Here is an 18,421-nt window from a genome sequence, read left to right as displayed (position 1 = left end):
AAAAATGTGTTTAAGGAAGATGCATACATATTCAGTATTTAGCTTCATAAGTACCCACTAAACCAAAGCTTCCGATTTTTTCGGAAATCAGTCTTTTCTAAACAAAGTCGAAAGTCTACCAATCTAGCTTAACGAATTCGCAATGATTGGCCAAACCAGAATCTCCGAAGTTGTCGGATATCAGACTTGTCTGAAGAAAATCTAATATTTTCCGATTTTACTTAACAACTTCGTATCTATTTCGAAAAGAGAAAAACGTAAATAGATTTTTAAACTCAGTAGGCGTTGAAACATTTTTAAATTTCAGATCTTTTCAGATTGTGAGTAGCAAAAAAAGTGTTGTGCATAAAAATTAAATAATAAAATTTATACATATATTTGCTGCAGTGAGTGAAATACAAAAGTAAGTGTGAGTAAAATCATGTCGCGTCAAGCTCAGCACAAAAGCATTAAAAGAGAAACAAAAAAAAATACTGGACTTCATTTTTAACAATGAAACTGAAAATCGCGCTGAAAATGCGCAGAAATATAGCACAGACATTTTTGAAGGCGTGCATGTCGAAAGTGCAAACAAAATGGACATTGATAGTGATTTTGACTTGATATCTGTTTGCCAGAGTTCTTCGCAAGTCAAAGAACCAGAACCAGGAAACGAACCTGAGAGTCTAAGGAGTTTCCTCAAGTCTTGGACAATCAGACACGGTATTTCGCAAATAGCCGGTAACGAACTTCTCAGTAGACTTCATAAAGTCGAAGGGCATGATGTGCCATGCGATGTACGCACCTTGAGAGGAACTTCCAGAGAAACTCAAATTGCAAGCATGGGTAGCGGATCATATTACCATTACGGATTAAAGAATTCTCTCACCGATTTCTTATACAAAAATATAAAATTGCGCAATTTGAATACAGACACTTTAGAGCTAAACTTCGGTATCGACGGATTACAGATATTTAAGTCATCAAAGCAAACTGCTTGGCCTATATAGATGAGTGTTTCTAATTATGAAGACGTTGTTTTGGTTGGGTGTTATGTGAACTCGGATGTAGAGGGAGTGCGAAGTCCAAAAACAAAGCCGGAAGCTTCCAATATATTTCTACAGCCTTTAGTAGACGACCTGAAGGTGTTGCTACAACAAGGCTTTTATTATGATGAGGACGTATTTTCCATCTCGATTGGAGCTTTTGTTTGCGATTCTCCCGCTAAAGCATTTATTTTAAATATCAAAAGCCATTCAGGTTACTATTGCTGCTCGAAGTGTACACACAGAGGTGAAAGGTACTTGAGAAGAATAACCTTCCCTTCTAACGCAGCGAGTATGCGAACAGATTCATCATTTAAGGAAAAATTACAAAAAGAGCATCACTTAACTCTCGATCAAAATTTGCTAGAAACTATAAATGTTGGCTGCGTCACTCAATTCCCGATAGATTACATGCATTGCGTTTGCTTGGGAGTTACTCGTCAGCTTGTTAAACTCTGGGTAAAAAATAATAACCGAGTACCGATCTTTTCTGTTGTATAGTGGACCGTATGTGCTACAAAACAAACTCGATGAATAACGTTACCGTCATTTTTGCAAATTGCACTTTGCGAAGAGGATTTTATGTCACCCGGAGCTATGCTGTCAATTCAATAACGTGGCTAAAGAGCTCCTTGAAGAATTCGTAAACGACTTTGTGCACCTCTATGGCCAAGAATTTGTAACCTATAATTGCCACAGTCTAAAACATTTATATGGCGATGTTTTAAAATATGGATCTCTTAATAACTTTAGCGCGTTTAAATATGAAAATTATCTTTATCAATTGAAAAAAACAATAAAAAAGGGATTGAATGTGTTGGCGCAAATATCCAACAGAGTTATTGAAAAAAGTTCCATAATAAAACAAGAGACACATCGGGAATTGTTTCCTATTCTAAAAGGGGCTCTAAAGGACAACACTTTCCGAGCTATCATATGTGAGCACTTCAAATTGTCGGCACGACCTCCAGATAATTATTTCTGCGTTAATAAAAGGGTATATATTTTAACAAAAATAACAGCGATCAATAATGACATATGCATCTTCGCAAAGGAAGTTAAAAACCTCCAACGTAATGACTTTGAATCCAGAAGTTGGGTTCTGAATATTTACGAGACAAATTGTTTGCTAATTTCTGACAACGAAGAGAAGTTTAATCTAACTAACATCGACTGTAAATATCTTTATTTTTATATAGAAGGGTATTTAAAACACTGCTTTATACCACTGCTGAAAAATGAGTAGCCATTACACAAATGTCCCCGTAGAAGGTGAAGAAAGTGGTAAGTTTTATCACACGTGCTCCTATAAACATTTAATTTATGAATGGAATTTATATTTCTGCAGCTATTTACCCCGGCAATGAAGTAGTAATATTAACACAAGAGGAGCAATGCATTCCTTCTTCAATGGGGCAAACTCAAGGATATACGGAGAATATCACTGAGAACAAACCATGTGAGTCACTTATCTACCTATAAAAACTTAACTTTTCTTGGTACTAGTGCAGTGGCAGAAATTTTAAGACTTTATTTTTTATACTTTTGCAGATAGCGAACATTTGTTAGAAGTTATTGTAAATCAAAATAAGGAGCTGATAGAAGAAAATAAAAAACTTCGCGAAGTCAACAATAAAATTTATGAACACTTTGCAGAAGAATTTGTCGGTTTAAAACGATCAATAGACCAAACCTTAGCTGCCTTTAAACGCCAACGCACTTTATGTTCCAAGCTGCCAAGCCTTCCCTTCAACGATGTGAATGAAATATTGGATTTTGAAAAAATTTTGCAAAACGATGAAGAAATGCGACAGGAATTGGTAAATATGATTAGTAGTTTAGTTGAAAATGTAAGCCGTTAGAGGTTTAGAAGACAGTATTTTTCAACGCCTTTCTCAGGCAATTGAAGTTATTATCACAGGACTATAATCACACCTCTTTACACCCCTTTTAACTACTAACTACATTAAAATGTTTTTTCCCTTTTTTTGGTTCAGATAACGAAGTTCGCTAGACAACCGACAGATGACCTCAAAAAATTTATCGTTGCGAACTTGAAATATATATTTAATGACGATTATTTGGCACGCAATTTTTCATGGACAAATGTCAATAACAATATTTCTGTGAAGGATTTTATATGTATTAAACTTCTTAAAGGTACGTTATTAAACTTATTCAGCAAATTCCTAATTCATTTATGTACTAATTATAGAGTCGGCTATGGAAAACATACCCCAAACAAACTACACTAAAATAGACGAGACTTTGAAACAATTTTTTAATAGTGCCAAGGACCGGTTCGCAAAATTATCGAAAAGAACAAGTACACAACTTGAGGGAGATAAAAGCCAAAAAATGTAGCTAAAGAATTTTAGCCATTTATCTTTTTTATTTTATTAATTTTATTATATTTTGGCTTAAACTTGTGTTTAAAAATATCGCTTAATATGAGGAATGCCATCGAAGCTAAAAGCTAAAAAAAAGTATTAACGCAGCTAAAGAATTTTAGCCATTTATCTTTTTTATTTTATTTTATATGCAATTTTTGAACGGTTAGGAAATCTCTGATTTTTTTTCTCAATATTGAATTCTTATACAATTTAACTTAAACTATTTAAACATAATAAATTAAATTGTATTAATTAAATAAAAAAAAAATTGTTTTTAATTGGATATTTAGATAGATTTCTTTAGGGAATTTCTTCAAGATTCTGTAAGCACAAAGCTTTACGAACTCGTTGAGAGATTTCTTAAAGATTTCGTAATGATCGTACTTTACGAAATCGTTAAGACATTTCTTAAAGATTTCGTGAAAATAATACTTTGCGAAATCGTTAAGGTTTTTCTAAAAGATTTCGTAAAGAAAATTCTTAACAAAATCGTTACGACGTTTCTTTACGAAGTGGCGTCAACCCTGTCATACAAATTTCTTTACTACTTCCAAAGAAATTCGGTTCCGATTTCGGCAAATTCTTTAGACACAACTTAACGATTTCGAAAAAAAGTCGGAACAAATTGTTTAGTGGGTATGCATTGCTCTGTATATAAAAACTATGTGCTTTTTACTGGATTATTTGTTTGTTAAAAATAAGACAATGATGTGAGAAATTTAATTCATTTGTTTCGTTTGTTTTGGAAATAAATTTCTTGCATAGATTACCAACAAACGGTAGAAAAACGTAAGAAAGTGTTTTTCACATATACATAAATGTACAGTCTACCACAAAGTTGGGAATTTACATACTCTAGATGGGAATAATTTAGGAGAAAATGTTTGCAGATTATTCTCAATGCCTTTCTTGCAATAATAAAACATAAATAATAAAAATATTGCCGGCCGACAATGGCAATTTAGTTTGTTGACGTATACGGGAGAAAAAAATGTTCCCAAGCCTGTGATCAAAATCCATTCTTCAAATTTCAATAGCTCTTAACGCGTGGATCCGATTAATATATGCATCTATAAACAGGGCCGTAGAGAGAAAATCCGGGCCCGGAACTAAACAATTTACGGGCCCCTATAAAAAATCCAGTAATAGGTACATTTGATCAATTTGAATTAATGACCACAGGTATAGTGCAAAAGATACGTAAAACAACACAAATGTTGGGGAAAATTGTATACAGATTTTGAACATAGATGGCATTTTGCAATTCCAATGGTGACATACCGTTATCAAAATTTGCTTCGTAAATGTGTTTCAAGTGAATTATTTCGCATTCTAAGCTTTGAGAAATGTCCGGCTTGTATTTTTCGACAAATTTTGCTGCGCTCGCCCGAACCGTAGTTTCATTCATGTCTTCAAATTGCCACAAAAAGGAAAATGTCTTGTTCAAATTTCTCATAGCTGCAAATCGTTCAGTAATGCCAGTGATTACCGAATTAACGATCACCAAGAATGTATTGTTTTTAAAATCAGACGCTGGATCATGCGTAGTCATCTCATTTCCATTATCTTCAAAACGTCTTTTGGGTTTTCTCTTTCGAATATCCGGAAACTTTGGCGAGATGTTCAATAGAATAGCAACTGTTTTGCAATTTTTTAAAATTGTTTCCCATTGGTTCCTGATCAACTTCAATCAGCTAATAAGGCATCTAGATGTCGGACCTCAACATCTATGGTGGCATCTCTAGCTTGGAGTACGACGAGTTTTTCATTAATGGTTGTCAGTATTTTCCATTGGTTCCTGATCAACTTCAATCAGCTAATAAGGCATATAGATGTCGTACCTCAACATCTATGGTGGCGTCTCTAGCTTGGAGTACGACGTTTCTTTCATCAATGGTTGTCAGTATTTTGAACCAAATTGAAGACAGCAAGATACATTCAAACTTGTTGATGTACTTGAGAATGCCGGTAACATCACCATATGCTTGTGCAGTCAAATTTAGTTTAAGTAATGCGTTTAGTGCTTGTGTTAATCCTGGAACATGGTTTGCGAATGGTCTGATTGCCTCAATTCTAGCCGACCACCTAGTGTCTGAAAGACTGTGAAGAGAGCTCGGTACATTTCTGTTGAGGATGTCCCATCGTTGTGGACTGCTGCTGAAAACAGTAAAACATTTTTGTACAACTCCGAAGTAATTGCATCCATACAACATTCTGCAGCATCAACACCACATAAATTGAGACAGTGGGTTGCACAAGGCGAGTAATCAGCAATCGAGTTTTTGTCGAGAATGTGACGTTGTGCCCCGTTGTAAGCTCCTTTCATATTGGCGCCATTATTGTACCCATGTGCACGACGTGTTTTGCACAAATTACTATAAACTCGTTCTGAATGTCTGGGGAAAGATAGTGAACTTATAAACATTTGTGCTGCTGTTGTGAAATCCTAACTTTCTCCAAATGATCTCGAAGTATCGGATCATAATTGCTGTTGAAGATATATACTTTCGCCTCTGAAAGCTAGGCGTCTTTCACCCAAAAATAAAATAGTGTTCAAAATTCTATATAAAATTTCATTCCACTTTTGAGTTTCAGTGATTAGCTGTTCATTGATAAGTGTTTCAATTGTAACCTCCTTTTGAATCCGATTTTGTAAAGATCGCCATTGAATATAACATTTAATGTGATCTTGAGTATTTTCGTGTGCTGGCAGTTTATCCTATAGCTTCTTCCACACCTGGAATTTCGAATATACGCCAGGACAACAAATTTTAGGTCGATTTAAAGTATTGATGCTTAACAGACGACATGGTAGGCAATAAAAAGCATTGCTACTGGCATTCCACACCAACCAGTCACGCTCCACTTTCTCTCCATTTGGCAAGATTCTGTTTAACAAAGAGGTTGGAAATGCGTTGTCATGACGATCACGTGGAAAAATAACAGGACACTTTTGATGACCTCGACGAATTATTCCGTTGACTTCTTCAGATCGCAAAAACTCATTATTCACGGTACCGATATCGAAGTCGTTTAAATAATCTGGACTTTGGTACAGAGTTGGTGGTATTGTTGGAAGACTTTTTGAAGATGAACCTTCATCAGTGTCACCACGAAAACTTTACGATTTCGGATTCATGTAAACATACATTTTTGTTTGATGTTTTTATTGTCTCCTCGCTGTTCGAAGGCCCAGGCAAAAAATCATTATCAATATTCGTTGCTTTTGAAGTTCGGCTTAAAATTTGCACATCGAAAAACTAAAGACTCTCCTGAATTTAAAAAAAATTTCTTAGTACATCTTACTCTTGGGACCCCTCAGAAACCCCGGGCCTGGGGGGGAATCCCACCCATTCCCCCTCCCCACTCGTCGGGCCTGTCTATGAAACACTGACCACGCATACTTATTGCATCCATAATTTGGTATAATTTTTTAAAATTAGTTTGATAGTTTCGTATTTTTTAGTGAATCTGGTTTCCCATCATAGATCATATTACACGATCGAGCCCAAATTTGGGTGAAATTAAAATATATCTAGTAAGTGTCTTAAACAAACTTTTATTTGGAGTATTCGCTGCAATTCAAAAAAATTTAGTCTATATTTAATCTGCCTACCTATTACCATACACGAAGGCAAGACTTAATATACCGATAAAGTTGTGGTAATGAATTTATGAGTAACAGAAAAAATGAAGCGCCTTTTTTGACCATACTTTCTAAAATTGGAGCTGTAAAGGTGTTGATGTTGAACCAGAAATTCCACTAAGATTATCATAATAGGATCGAAAGTTCGTGCCGATCGATGAAGGTAGCCGCCTGAAACTTATAAATAATTTTGCTCATACCCATAAGTAGAGATGTAGTATATTTGTATGTCCATCATACGTGGATTTTTGAAGCACTTCGAGTTTATTTCTGCAATAAAAATCGTCTCAACAAAGAACCATATGGTTCAGCCACTTTGTAGGAAATATTAAAAAAGAATCCCACAAATGTGAAAAGAGGCTCGGTCTAAGCATTCTCAGAGTTATATCGCGCCAAAATTATTATTTTTTATAAGTAAGGGCTATAAAAGCAAACCAGAAAGTTTCAGTGGCGGGTGTTACTTTTCAATATGTGCGGATTAATTACAATCACGCCACGGCGGCCGACAAACTCTAAAATAAATATTAAAAAAGTTCCTATGAAAAGAGTGGTTATCCAAAGTTTTCTTAAGCTTGTATTCAGGAAAAACAAAAAGTATGTTGGCCTGTTTTGGGAATGAATTACAAAACATCGGCATTCCGTGATAACACGCTATTTTTTAAAAAACAATGGCCAGTTTGATATATATCATATCCTTCAAAAAATTATTTCTCGATCACAAAACGTATGACGATATCGCACCGGATTTTCAAAAACGCATTTCAATCCGGCGAGCATCGGAAGATCTTATATTCCTTCTGCTTTTCGGAAACCTGTAAATGCTATCGAGATTTCTATCCATATTCTATCCCGCAGTGACTGACAATTGTTATAATAAAACTCAACTGTTCCTATAATTTCTCATATTCGACTTTACTCTGAAGCATTGTGGATAAAACAAGTGTGATATCTTATCCGCCAACTGCCTGACAGGATGTTCCAGATGGCTACTTTTTAGCGTTTTGGCAGCGTTTTGACAGGATGTTCAACATGGCGGCGCATAGGACCGGCTATTTTCATAGAAAGAGATACAGAATGCGACCACGATAGTCAATTAAAAATCAGGTTATCGGTTCCATTTGTAATTTTGATGCTACCCCTGTGGGCTAGGGGAAAGAATATACCCACGGTAGGTATACCAGTCGTAAAAGGCGACCATAATACCATGGGTACCCAATCCATGAGTAAGGTGTTTTACTCGAAAGGTAGCAGGGTGGACGCGGGTATCACCCTGTGGGACCCTAGGCAAGGTCTTTATAAAAACTGCTACCGCGGGAGCAGGAGAAGCCAGTGTGATCTGGTGCACTGAATCTAACGATGCTTTGTACTCCCTGTCCTGGGATGGCCCCCTTGTGGGAGCATCGCGGTGGCTGTGGTTTCAAATAGAGTTCACTTATGACACACGCTCTGAGTAGACTTGTTTTCCCTTGGGGCGCGCAAACCCAAGGGAATTCGGTCTCATGGTTGCCACAGCAATCCCAATTTCATTGAGAAACTGACCCTGAGGGGCAGATGAAAGGTTGGTCACATCCCTTAATTGTGGCAACCGGAGATGCCGGTTATATATGCTGAAAAACGGTGACGAAAGATGGTGAAGAAACGCATGTCTATCGTCAGCCGAAAAACAATCGCTAATTGTACGCGTTCGCGGAATGGATGGCCACGCTGTCAAATCACTGCAGTGTGACGGACTGCAATGCAAAGATGTTGCTGGGGCAGGTACTCGGTACTTACAGGTCTGTGAGCGGAAAAGGTTACATCCCTTTAATTGTGGTAGGAGTGTAATTGGAGGCAAAATGGAGCATAATTGTTGCGTAATTGAGTGAAAATTGGAGTGAAATAATAGTAGCAAAAATGGAAGCCAATAGTAGCACAATATGGCACACAATGTTTGTCAACGTAGTGTGGCCTCAAGCGATGTCGAGGGGCATTGTTGAGGCGGGCACTCGGCACTCACAGGTCTGTGTGCGGAAAAGGTTGGTCACATCCCTTGATTTTAATTGTGATGGAGTTTTAAGACGGAGCATAATTTGATGCCAAGCTCACTCTGTTTGTCAACGTAGTGCGGCCCTTAAGCAATATCTAAGCAAAACCAAGCTCCGTCGTTAACAATGTATTTATACATTGTTGTAACACTGCAGGACAGAAAAGGTTGGTCACATTCCTAAATTGCGACAAAACATAATATCTCAATCTGATTAACTTGTTAATCAGATATCGAGATATCAAAATCAATGAAAGAGGGATTCTGAGGCAAGCACGGAACTCGCGGTGGAGTTGCCGTGCAACCGGGTGCCATTACCCGAAAATGGAAGAGGAGGATGGATAGTCCTCCTCGGCCAAACCAAGGCTGGTGGACTTGAACACCCCAGCTCACCGATTGGTACCAACTTCTTGGGCCGAAGATCAACGGACATTGATCTGTGTTTTACACCGGAGGTAAGTCTACCAAGACAGGGACTCCTGTAAGCACTCATTCTCTGTAATTTTGATGCCTATACAGGTGTTATTACACTTGTCTTATTTACAATGCTCTTAAGTTTTTAATTGTTTCCATGGTTTCCAAAAAAAAAACAAAAACTGGATTAAAGCGTAGCACAAACAACGAATAAAAGACCTTGTGAATTGCCTAAATGTTTGAAAGAAAACTGAACTGCGATTTCGAATATGGGTGCTAAGTTAAAAAAAAAAATTGTGTGTATCGAAAATCATGCAAAACCTTAAAAAAAAACAAATTTCTCGGGTTCTGTAAGCAGCTATACATTAGTATGTTCGAGTTTTTTCTTAGCACTTTCGTAGAATTTGAGTCTGCTAAGAATGATGTGGCAAAAACAGCTCCCTAAAAAATTTGATCACCTAAATATATATACGTAAATAGGATCGCTGCAAGTCATTACTTTTCTTAAATATTGTAACGAATTTTAGGGGATTCCGATTCTTTTGCACCTTCTGCTAACGTTCGAATCGCTGAACTGTCGAATAAATAACTCGAATATTCAGTATTGCAAAAAGCTTTTTATTCAGACTACTTTGGGAGTAGTACTTCACAATCACAACTATACTTCATTAATAGCGTGTTTAAATCAAACTGATTCGTTACTCCTCAGCTTGCGCTGCGTTTTCACTCTCTGTTGCCTCGGTCGAATATTTCTCCTAGGGTCTAGACTTTTTACGAACATGCCTTGTGGAACAACTTCTGCTCTTAGCTGACGACTACAGATGTGTATGTGAAATGATCTCTTCGCTTCGAGTTGCTAATTATGTGTTTGGAGTATTCTTCGTTGCGTTGAAAATAAGTGTGGCTGCTTGCTTTTTTTGTTATTGTGATTATTTACTAACATCATAGTAATGCTAATATTCGCCGCAATATTATGGTTTAATATTATTTTCTTATTATTATTTTTCTAAACATTATTAACATGTTAGTTAAGATTGAGAAGCTTTCTTTGTGTTGTCGACTCAAACAAATAAAAATTACTTGTTTTAATCAACTACACAAAACAAGTAAACAAAGAACTTAACGAGACAAACAATTGTTCTTCATTTGTTATGAAAGTGCTGAATAGAGGTTAAATCAATAAAAAACAAAAACATCAACATTAAAAAAGAAAAAATATAAAATATGCGCGCCAAGTCTCAAAAGATGTTGCGTTTGTAAAATCGAGTTCTCTGTTGCTTAATAACTTCGTTTTAATTCTACAAAAATATTTATTACAATATTTTTAATAGAAAAGTACTTATAACTGATAGCAAAGCATATTGCAACAGTGAGAATAATGAAATAATTGAAAAAATATTTTAAATAATGCCTTTCTAATACAAAAGTAGCATTCATTTTGTGATAAGGCGACTCATTTGTTTTGCTTTGATTAAACGTAGATAGCTAATTTGTTTGTATGTGTGCACTTTTTTTTATTTTTTTTTTTAGTTTTATTTTACTTTTAGCTTGGGTTTAGTGTTTGTTTAAGTTTAGGGTTTCGTTGTAGTATAAGTTTTGGTTTTAGTCTTAGCTCTAGTATTTGTTTTAGGAATAGTTCTAGTTGTAGTTTTAGTTTGATCTTTATTATGAGGTTTAGTTTTAATTTTAGCTTTGACTTGTGTTTTTTTTTTTGTTTTAGTTTTTTTCTTTTTTATTTAAGTTTTGGTTTATATTTTTTTGTTTTATTTGTTTTAGATCTAGTTATTATTTTTGTATTTTAAAAATTTTTTATTTTCAATCTATTTTTCAGCTTTCTTTGCAGTTTAATTCTGGGTTCCTCTTTGGGTTTTTCTTTGGAGCCCTTCTTCCTCACGTTTCTTTCTTTTTGTCTAATTGCGCTGACAGAAACCTATTTATACAGTGCCATATGTTTTACCTATAGATTTCCTCCTTCTAAAAGCAAACCACGAGTGTAACGAATTTAGGGAAATTCTGATTATTATGCACCTTCTGCTAACGTTCGAATCGCTGAACTGCCGAATAAATAACTCCAATATTCAGTATTGCAAAATGGTCTTTATTCAGACTACTTCTGGAGTGCTTCACAATTACAATTATACTTTACTAATAGCGTGTTTAAATCAAACTGATTAGTTATTCTTCAGCTTGCGGTGCTTTTTTTGCAACAGAGAGTCCTCGTTCGCATACTTCTCCTAAGGTCTATACTTTTTATGAACATGCCTTCTGGAACAGTTTTATCTCATACTTGTTTATTTAGCTATATGCACGTGTAAGTGCGAGTAAAAACTTCTGCTTCTAGCTGATGACTACATATGTGTATGTGACATAATCTCTTTGCTTCGAGTTGCTGATTATGTGTGGGAAATATTCTGCGTTTCCTTGTACATAAGTGTGGCTGCTTGCTTTAATGTGTACATGTACATAAGTGTGGCTGCTTGCTTTTTTTGTTGTGATTATTTACTGACATCATAGTGATGCTAATATTCGCCGCACTATATTCATCAAAAGACATCTATTACGTATCCTCTCAAAAACTTAATCGTTACTGTCCCTGCTGTAAACGTTCTGTACTGCCGACTTATTTACTTACCACTGTTGACCCCGCTTTTACTTTCTTGTTGCTATGAGTAGCCCTCATATTTTTTACACACATAGTTATACTTGCGACCAAAGTCTCAAGTCGCTTCACTACACGGTGCTCTAATTGTTAAGCACACTTATGAGCATCTAGCAGTTGCAAAAATTTTTCAATTTGTACTATAAACTTACGTATTACGGTACTCACTACGTTTGTATGAAGCTTTGTAACTTCAGCAATCAGTCTTAAAAGTAAACGTTGTTTGTTGACATATTTTTTATCTTAACTTGGTTTTTTTTTTTTATAATTAAGTTGCAGAAAAGCATAACATCACGATATGCATATGTATATGTAAGTCTTATTGAGGTTATATACATATGTATACATATTTGTAAATTACTTTATCAAGCGTTTACGTTTACAACCTGCCACTAAAATAATGAAAAAAAGTATAATCTTTATTGTCATAAAAGAAATGATAGCAACAACTCATAAATTTGTTTATTGTTTTTATTTGGGAGGCTCTCTATTGGTGTAAATGTACATATAAATTACAATTAAAATTTTGACATATCTTTTATAACAATTTTATTTCTATGGAAATGAGAGCATCAATTAATTATTGCTGCACTTTTGCTTCGTAGTAAATTTTTGTTTTTGATAATTAAAATTAACGTTATCAACTGACCTTTTTAAGCAGAAGTAAAAGTTATTCAAAAGTGCTTACTGGGCTAAGTTTGAAGAGTACTCACTTCGAAGACTAGTTCCGGATAACTTTGCTAGCTGCAGTGCATTTCAAAACTGTGTGACCTCCGGTCAAGTGGTAGAAGCGAATGGGAGGAAAGGTATTGGAAAAACCTTGAAGTATCACCCGATACTATTCAATCAAAGAATCTTACTGAATTTTGCGTAAATTTTATATGGATTGCATTGAGTTCAATTTTATGACAGTTTTTGTGGGCTTAAGTTACGCCAGATGACAAGCTGTTATTGACAGCAACTAGAACTGAAAAACAAATTGATAATACTTTTAAAAAGATTTTTGAACTCATGATATATACTCGTATATACGCTCAAAAGGGTCGTCGTTCGTCTGCTTGTAGCACGATTAGCAATACTGTGACGAATGTTAGCATCACTATGCTGTTAGTAAATAATCACAACAACAAAAACAGCAAGTAGCCACACTTATGTACAAGGCAACGAAGAATATTTCATGCACACAACCAGCAGCTTGAAGCAGAGAGGTTATTTCACATACATATATGTAGCCGGCAGCTGAGAGCAGCAGTTGTTACTCACACATACACACTCATATGGCTAGAAGAAAAGCATAAACTACAGATATAAATGTATAAAGCTAATAACCAAACATGAGATACAACTGGTTTAGAACGCATATTCGTGAACCGACTAGACCTTAGGAGAAATGGACGAACGAGCTAAGCGAGTATAAAAGCAGCGCAAGCTGAGAAATCAGTAATCAGTTTGATTTAAACACGTTATTACTGAAGTATAATTGTGAAGTACTACTCCCAAGTCTAAATAAAGGCCACTTTACAATACTGAATATTGGAGTTATTTATTCAACAGTTGAGCGATTCGAACGTTAGCAGAAGGTGCAAAATAATCGGAGTCCCCCAAAAATCGTTACAATACTATACCCAAAACGATAACAGCCGACTGTTACGTTACCAAGGCATTCTCTCTATCACGAACAGTTGCTGTGAAAGCGAAACCAAAGTGTCATAAACAAATTTTACAGCTGCTTTTATGTAGTTGACGAATAACGTAAATATAGACGATAAACGACAACGTAAACTTCAGAGTACCATAACCAGACTATAACGGCTGATAAGTAATTTAAAAAATTGCCAATTTTGCTACTACTTTTACACTTCCCAGAAATTATTTAAATTTAGTGAAGAACGAAAGACTCAGGCAAAAAACTTGGATATCATTTTTATTCCTATAAGATTCCTTTGCATTTTCTACTTTTGTTTAACACGTTTATATCAGCTTTATTTTTATGTTCGTATTTATGTGACTCTCTTTCATACCAAATAGTTAAAAAAAAAATGTTACGTAAAGGCACCGGTACCCGTCTTTTCTGATGGTATGAATAAGTTATGAAGTGTAATTGGTTGGTTTTTAAAAAAACAACGTGCTTATTGAATTTGTTTCTCGAAAATTTAAATTCCCGATTGCACAAATGCTTCAAAATTTTGTACTAAATTCAGGAAGCTTTCAAAAATCGTCTCTTGGTTCAACAATTGGCATTGCCTGCCCAACGATGCAATATGAATTGACTACTGAGTCAAGAAGTTTTATTGTTCTGTTTTACTAGTTTAGACAGGCATTTCACGATTTGTCACTGTATCCATATATGCTGATTTTATAACCGACTGGTTGAACTACACACATGGGTATGCTATTTCGACCGGGCTGCTGCGTTGGCGAAAATCACAGAACAATTTGCGGAAAACAAGCTCTCGGAATAAAGTGATACATTCAATGGAAGCATTGGACTTGTAGAGTGTGTGCTATTTGGGATTTTTCGTAAAGTGGGTTATATGAATAGTTTATCTCGTTTTCCAGTTAAACCAACTCTCTTCGGTCGCTAGGCGCCTGTTGTTGTTGTCGTAACGATAAGGACGATCCCCGAAGGTTTTGGGGAGTGTTATCGATGTTAATGATCCTTTTTCGGATGCATATTCAGTACGTTCCGCTAATAAGCACCATTAAGGTACTAGCCCGACCATCTCGGGAAAGATTTAGTATGACCACATGAAACCTTCGTGGCCAAACCCTAGATCCATGAGGAAATTGTGATCGGCAGAGCCTCGGCTTTTAAGGAAGCAGGATTCGCCACTAGTAATTGAGGTTAACTATTGGGTTGGCGAAGCTATAAAGGGTTGCGCTACACAACCGCGGGGGTAGTAGGCGCTTGTTCGCTTAACTAAGTAGAGAACAGCTAAGTCGCATGCTTTGTTGCAACATGCAGAGTAATCTCTGGAGGAAAAGAAATAAAGCACCTCATTCACAATGACGTTTAATTCAGAACAACCCCCTTCGTGACACCAACTTTTGCACGAGATACATTGAGTCGAATGTGCAAGTTTTAAATATAATTTCTCTAGCAGATATACCAGATGTAGTGCCTGCTGGTTCGCACAAGAAGAAGTAGAGCAAGCTGTAGTCCAACTACATGAAGATGTTATAGACTAAATAGGGTAATACTGAAATTTCAGACCTTGGAAGGGTGAAACACAAGCTCTTTCGAGCTTTTCGCTTATTACTCACCGTTTGAAGTCCTATGAATATCGACAATAATTAAAATGTGACAATTGATCAAAGACTATGGTTAGGAGTGCTTAAAATATAATCGCCCCAGCCGCTTATAATTTATTTTTAGTTTCTTGGGTCTTCAAAAATTTGAATTATGTAATTCGTAAATAAATAGATAAATATTTAAATTTTTTTTTGTAATTTAATCGAGGTTAAAAGTGTCTCATATTGCCGCAGGCTTAACCCTTGCTCTAAATAAAATCGCTTTCAGTTTGTAAATAATATCATCAGAAGTGAATTAAATGAATACTTTCATGGTCCCAACATATGCATGTACACCTGCGAGCACAAAACTAGTTGAAGAAAGTTTCAGTTGATTTTGAAAAAACTTGAATAAACCTTTTTTGTAAAGCTTCAAAGTTAACTAAAATAAATAAAAAAAACTGGAAACTGACAAAACTAGCTGTCTGACAGCAAACGGGTTCAGCCAAATAGAGTACAAGAGTTAGCGTTAGCCGGAGATGGTGAAAGCGGTACTTAAGTTTTCGGAAACTTTATGAGTAAGCAAATTTTTAGCTCAATTAGTTTCTATCTAACAATGTAATCACAAAACTTGCATTGATTTCTGAAATTTTTTTCCAGAACTGTATTTCACATTTTCATCCATAGAAAAAAAAATTACGCACACTTTATATGTACGAAAATCTAGATAGGTAGGTAGACTAGGGTTGAGGTGTGCGCTGTGACGATTGGCCTATTGTGTCCTCATCTCCTCACATCACCTCATCCAAGCCGACTTTCCTGATATCGTCTAGTAATTCCCTTGGCTTGAAGCTTTGAATATGGGAATGACGAGCCTAAAATCTTAGCCCTACATCCTGAGATTGCATCGGATGCCAGAAGATGTTCATCGAACTCCGCTCCTTGATCACAGAATTGACAAGCATCAAACGATTGTATACCAAAGTTATGCATGGGACTGCAAATGGCCTGTAAAAAAACCTGTTAGAAATCTTAATTTGTATTTTGGAAGGCAATGTGCACTATATCCTCTCAACAGTATATAAGATTGGCTTAAGTTTGGCGCATATTTATATTTTCTCTCCCCTTCCAGCAGTATATGCCGCCTTATTCCGTATGGGACAACTGGCAGAAGCGGTTCGGGATAAATTAGACTTGTATAGGGTTCCTGGTTTGTTCAGCTTTCCCATGCACTTCAGGAAAAATGCTGATTTTATTTCGAACGCCGAAATCGCCTTGTGTTCGGCTTGACTGTCGCTTAGTATGACGACCGTTTCGTTGGAGTATCCGCGCTGTAGGTTCAACTCAGCACACTGACTTATGGCGTATGCGACCGCTTGAAAGACAACTACTTGAAATATCCTCCCTTGGACGCTGAGAGATTGAGGTCTTCTCTGATTCCTTTCTTTTGCCCGTTCGCTCCTTTGTGAATTTCAGAAGGATCGATTGGCTGACTGCCATATCGCTGCGTGTAGCGGTGTTAAGCCGATTACGAGATAATGGGTTTTACTAATATGGTATACATTTATCTCAGACGTTTGCATAGCATTATGCACTTCATGGCCCTAGTTGACAGGGAGTCAAATTGTTTGTTCCACAGGAGCTTGGTGCCAAAGATGACCCTCAAGTATCTTACTTCGGTTCCATATTCCAGTGCTACGCCATCGATGATTGTTGTTCTTAGCGCTGGTAAGACTCTTCTTCTGGTGAAATGTATGATGGCCGCTTTTAATGGATTGATGTTAAGCCCCAAACTGGTGCATCATCTCTTTATTATGCTTAACGCTCTCGAGCTTACCCTTGCAAAAATTACTTTATCATTCGCGTAAATTTGCCACCTGTTACCGTTATCTGACCGATTTTGTCCCCTCCATGGGAACACCCCCACATGGTATTGACCTGAACTGCGCTGCCTTCTACCTGTGCTTTTGTTTGAGGTAGAGCGTCTATCGATTTTTGGGTAGGCTTCTGAATTCCTATTTTCTTATGTGCTATATTAACGCTTTCGTGAGATGTATTGCCGAACGCAAATTCGATATCAAGAAAAGCGCAGAGTACTGTAATATATCCTTGCATTCAAACGTCCTTTGGTTTTCGGTAGAGGTTTCACACAGAGCTTTGTTCGTGAACCTGCCAACTCTAAAGGCGTGCTGAATATTTTATAAGCATCTGCTTTTGAAGGCATTCGGCCTGATCTCGTGTCTATTATCTTTTCAATTGCTTTCAAGGCAAAATAGGTTAGACTTACTGGTCTGGTGGGCTTCGATTGTGAGTAGTCATTTATTCCTATTTTTGGTATTCGCTTTTGCATTTCTTCACGTCGTAGGTTTGTAGGCCAGTGCCAAGCTATCTTTCATGATCCTGGCAAGGTGTGGGATGATTTTACGCTCATTCTGCAATAGCCGTGTATAGATGTAATCCACTCCTGGAGATTTTTATTTATCAAATGATTTCACTGCTCATTTGACTCTGACTTTGACCGTCGAGAATATCTTAAACATACTTAAAAACAAAAGTAAAAAAAAAACTAAAGGAATATATTATTTTTTTGAATTTAGCTGCTATTTTTGTGCTCACAAGTGTACAAATGCACCCTGTGCGCATTCAGTAAGCAATATTCGAACATGTTGTAAATTGTATCAAATTACCAATAGCTTTGCAATTCAAAACAAGTTCAACGCTTCAACCACATAAATAAAACACAACTCGGTGTAAGACAACGCTGGATTGGAAGGCAGAATAGCAGAAGATAGTGAGTGACATTGTTTGGTTGAAAGTTAATTATTCGCATGCTTGGTTTGTGTCACTTTCTTTGTAACTTTTTGGTAGATGGGCTTGGGTACATCTCTACATATATTTCCATTTATGTCACAAGAACAGTTAAAATTTATATTTGTAAGTTAGTATATTTTAATGCTTATACACGCATGCCTTCTGCTTGTAAATGCTTATTACAGTTTGTCCTCAAAAACACAAAAAAAGTGAGAAGCA

The 18,421-nt window shown here is 36.2% G+C and overlaps 2 protein-coding genes and 1 long non-coding RNA gene across 5 annotated transcripts in view; 2 read left to right on the top strand and 1 right to left on the bottom strand.

Moving 5' to 3' along the window:
• LOC137233688 (uncharacterized) overlaps nucleotides 1-18,421 on the bottom strand; it is a 540,569-nt gene that overhangs the window by 102,966 nt on the left and 419,182 nt on the right. The window lies entirely within an intron of this gene.
• Nucleotides 1-18,421, top strand: part of Sema5c (Semaphorin 5c) — a 311,922-nt gene that overhangs the window by 238,999 nt on the left and 54,502 nt on the right. The gene's annotated exons all lie outside the window — the stretch shown is intronic.
• Nucleotides 2,125-3,626, top strand: LOC137251838 (uncharacterized). Its single transcript, XM_067786729.1, has 5 exons — nucleotides 2,125-2,309; nucleotides 2,374-2,484; nucleotides 2,577-2,845; nucleotides 3,023-3,185; nucleotides 3,241-3,626. The coding sequence occupies exons 1-5, from the start codon at nucleotides 2,264-2,266 to the stop codon at nucleotides 3,387-3,389; spliced, it is 738 nt and encodes a 245-aa protein (XP_067642830.1). The 5' UTR covers nucleotides 2,125-2,263; the 3' UTR covers nucleotides 3,390-3,626.

The sequence above is a fragment of the Eurosta solidaginis genome, chromosome 5 (genome assembly GCF_040869045.1).
Source record: "Eurosta solidaginis isolate ZX-2024a chromosome 5, ASM4086904v1, whole genome shotgun sequence".
Taxonomy (NCBI): Eukaryota; Metazoa; Arthropoda; class Insecta; order Diptera; family Tephritidae; genus Eurosta; species Eurosta solidaginis.
The sequence above is the reverse complement of the archived record's forward strand: the minus strand, read 5'-3'. Positions and strand labels throughout refer to the sequence as shown.

Excerpts from the sequence above, each read along its gene's own strand:
- LOC137251838 (XM_067786729.1), top strand. The coding sequence starts at position 2,264 with ATGAGTAGCCATTACACAAATGTCCCCGTAGAAGGTGAAGAAAGTG. Across the intron at positions 2,310-2,373 it reads CGTAGAAGGTGAAGAAAGTG|CTATTTACCCCGGCAATGAA; the intron begins GTAAGTTTTATC and ends ATATTTCTGCAG. Across the intron at positions 2,485-2,576 it reads TATCACTGAGAACAAACCAT|ATAGCGAACATTTGTTAGAA; the intron begins GTGAGTCACTTA and ends ATACTTTTGCAG.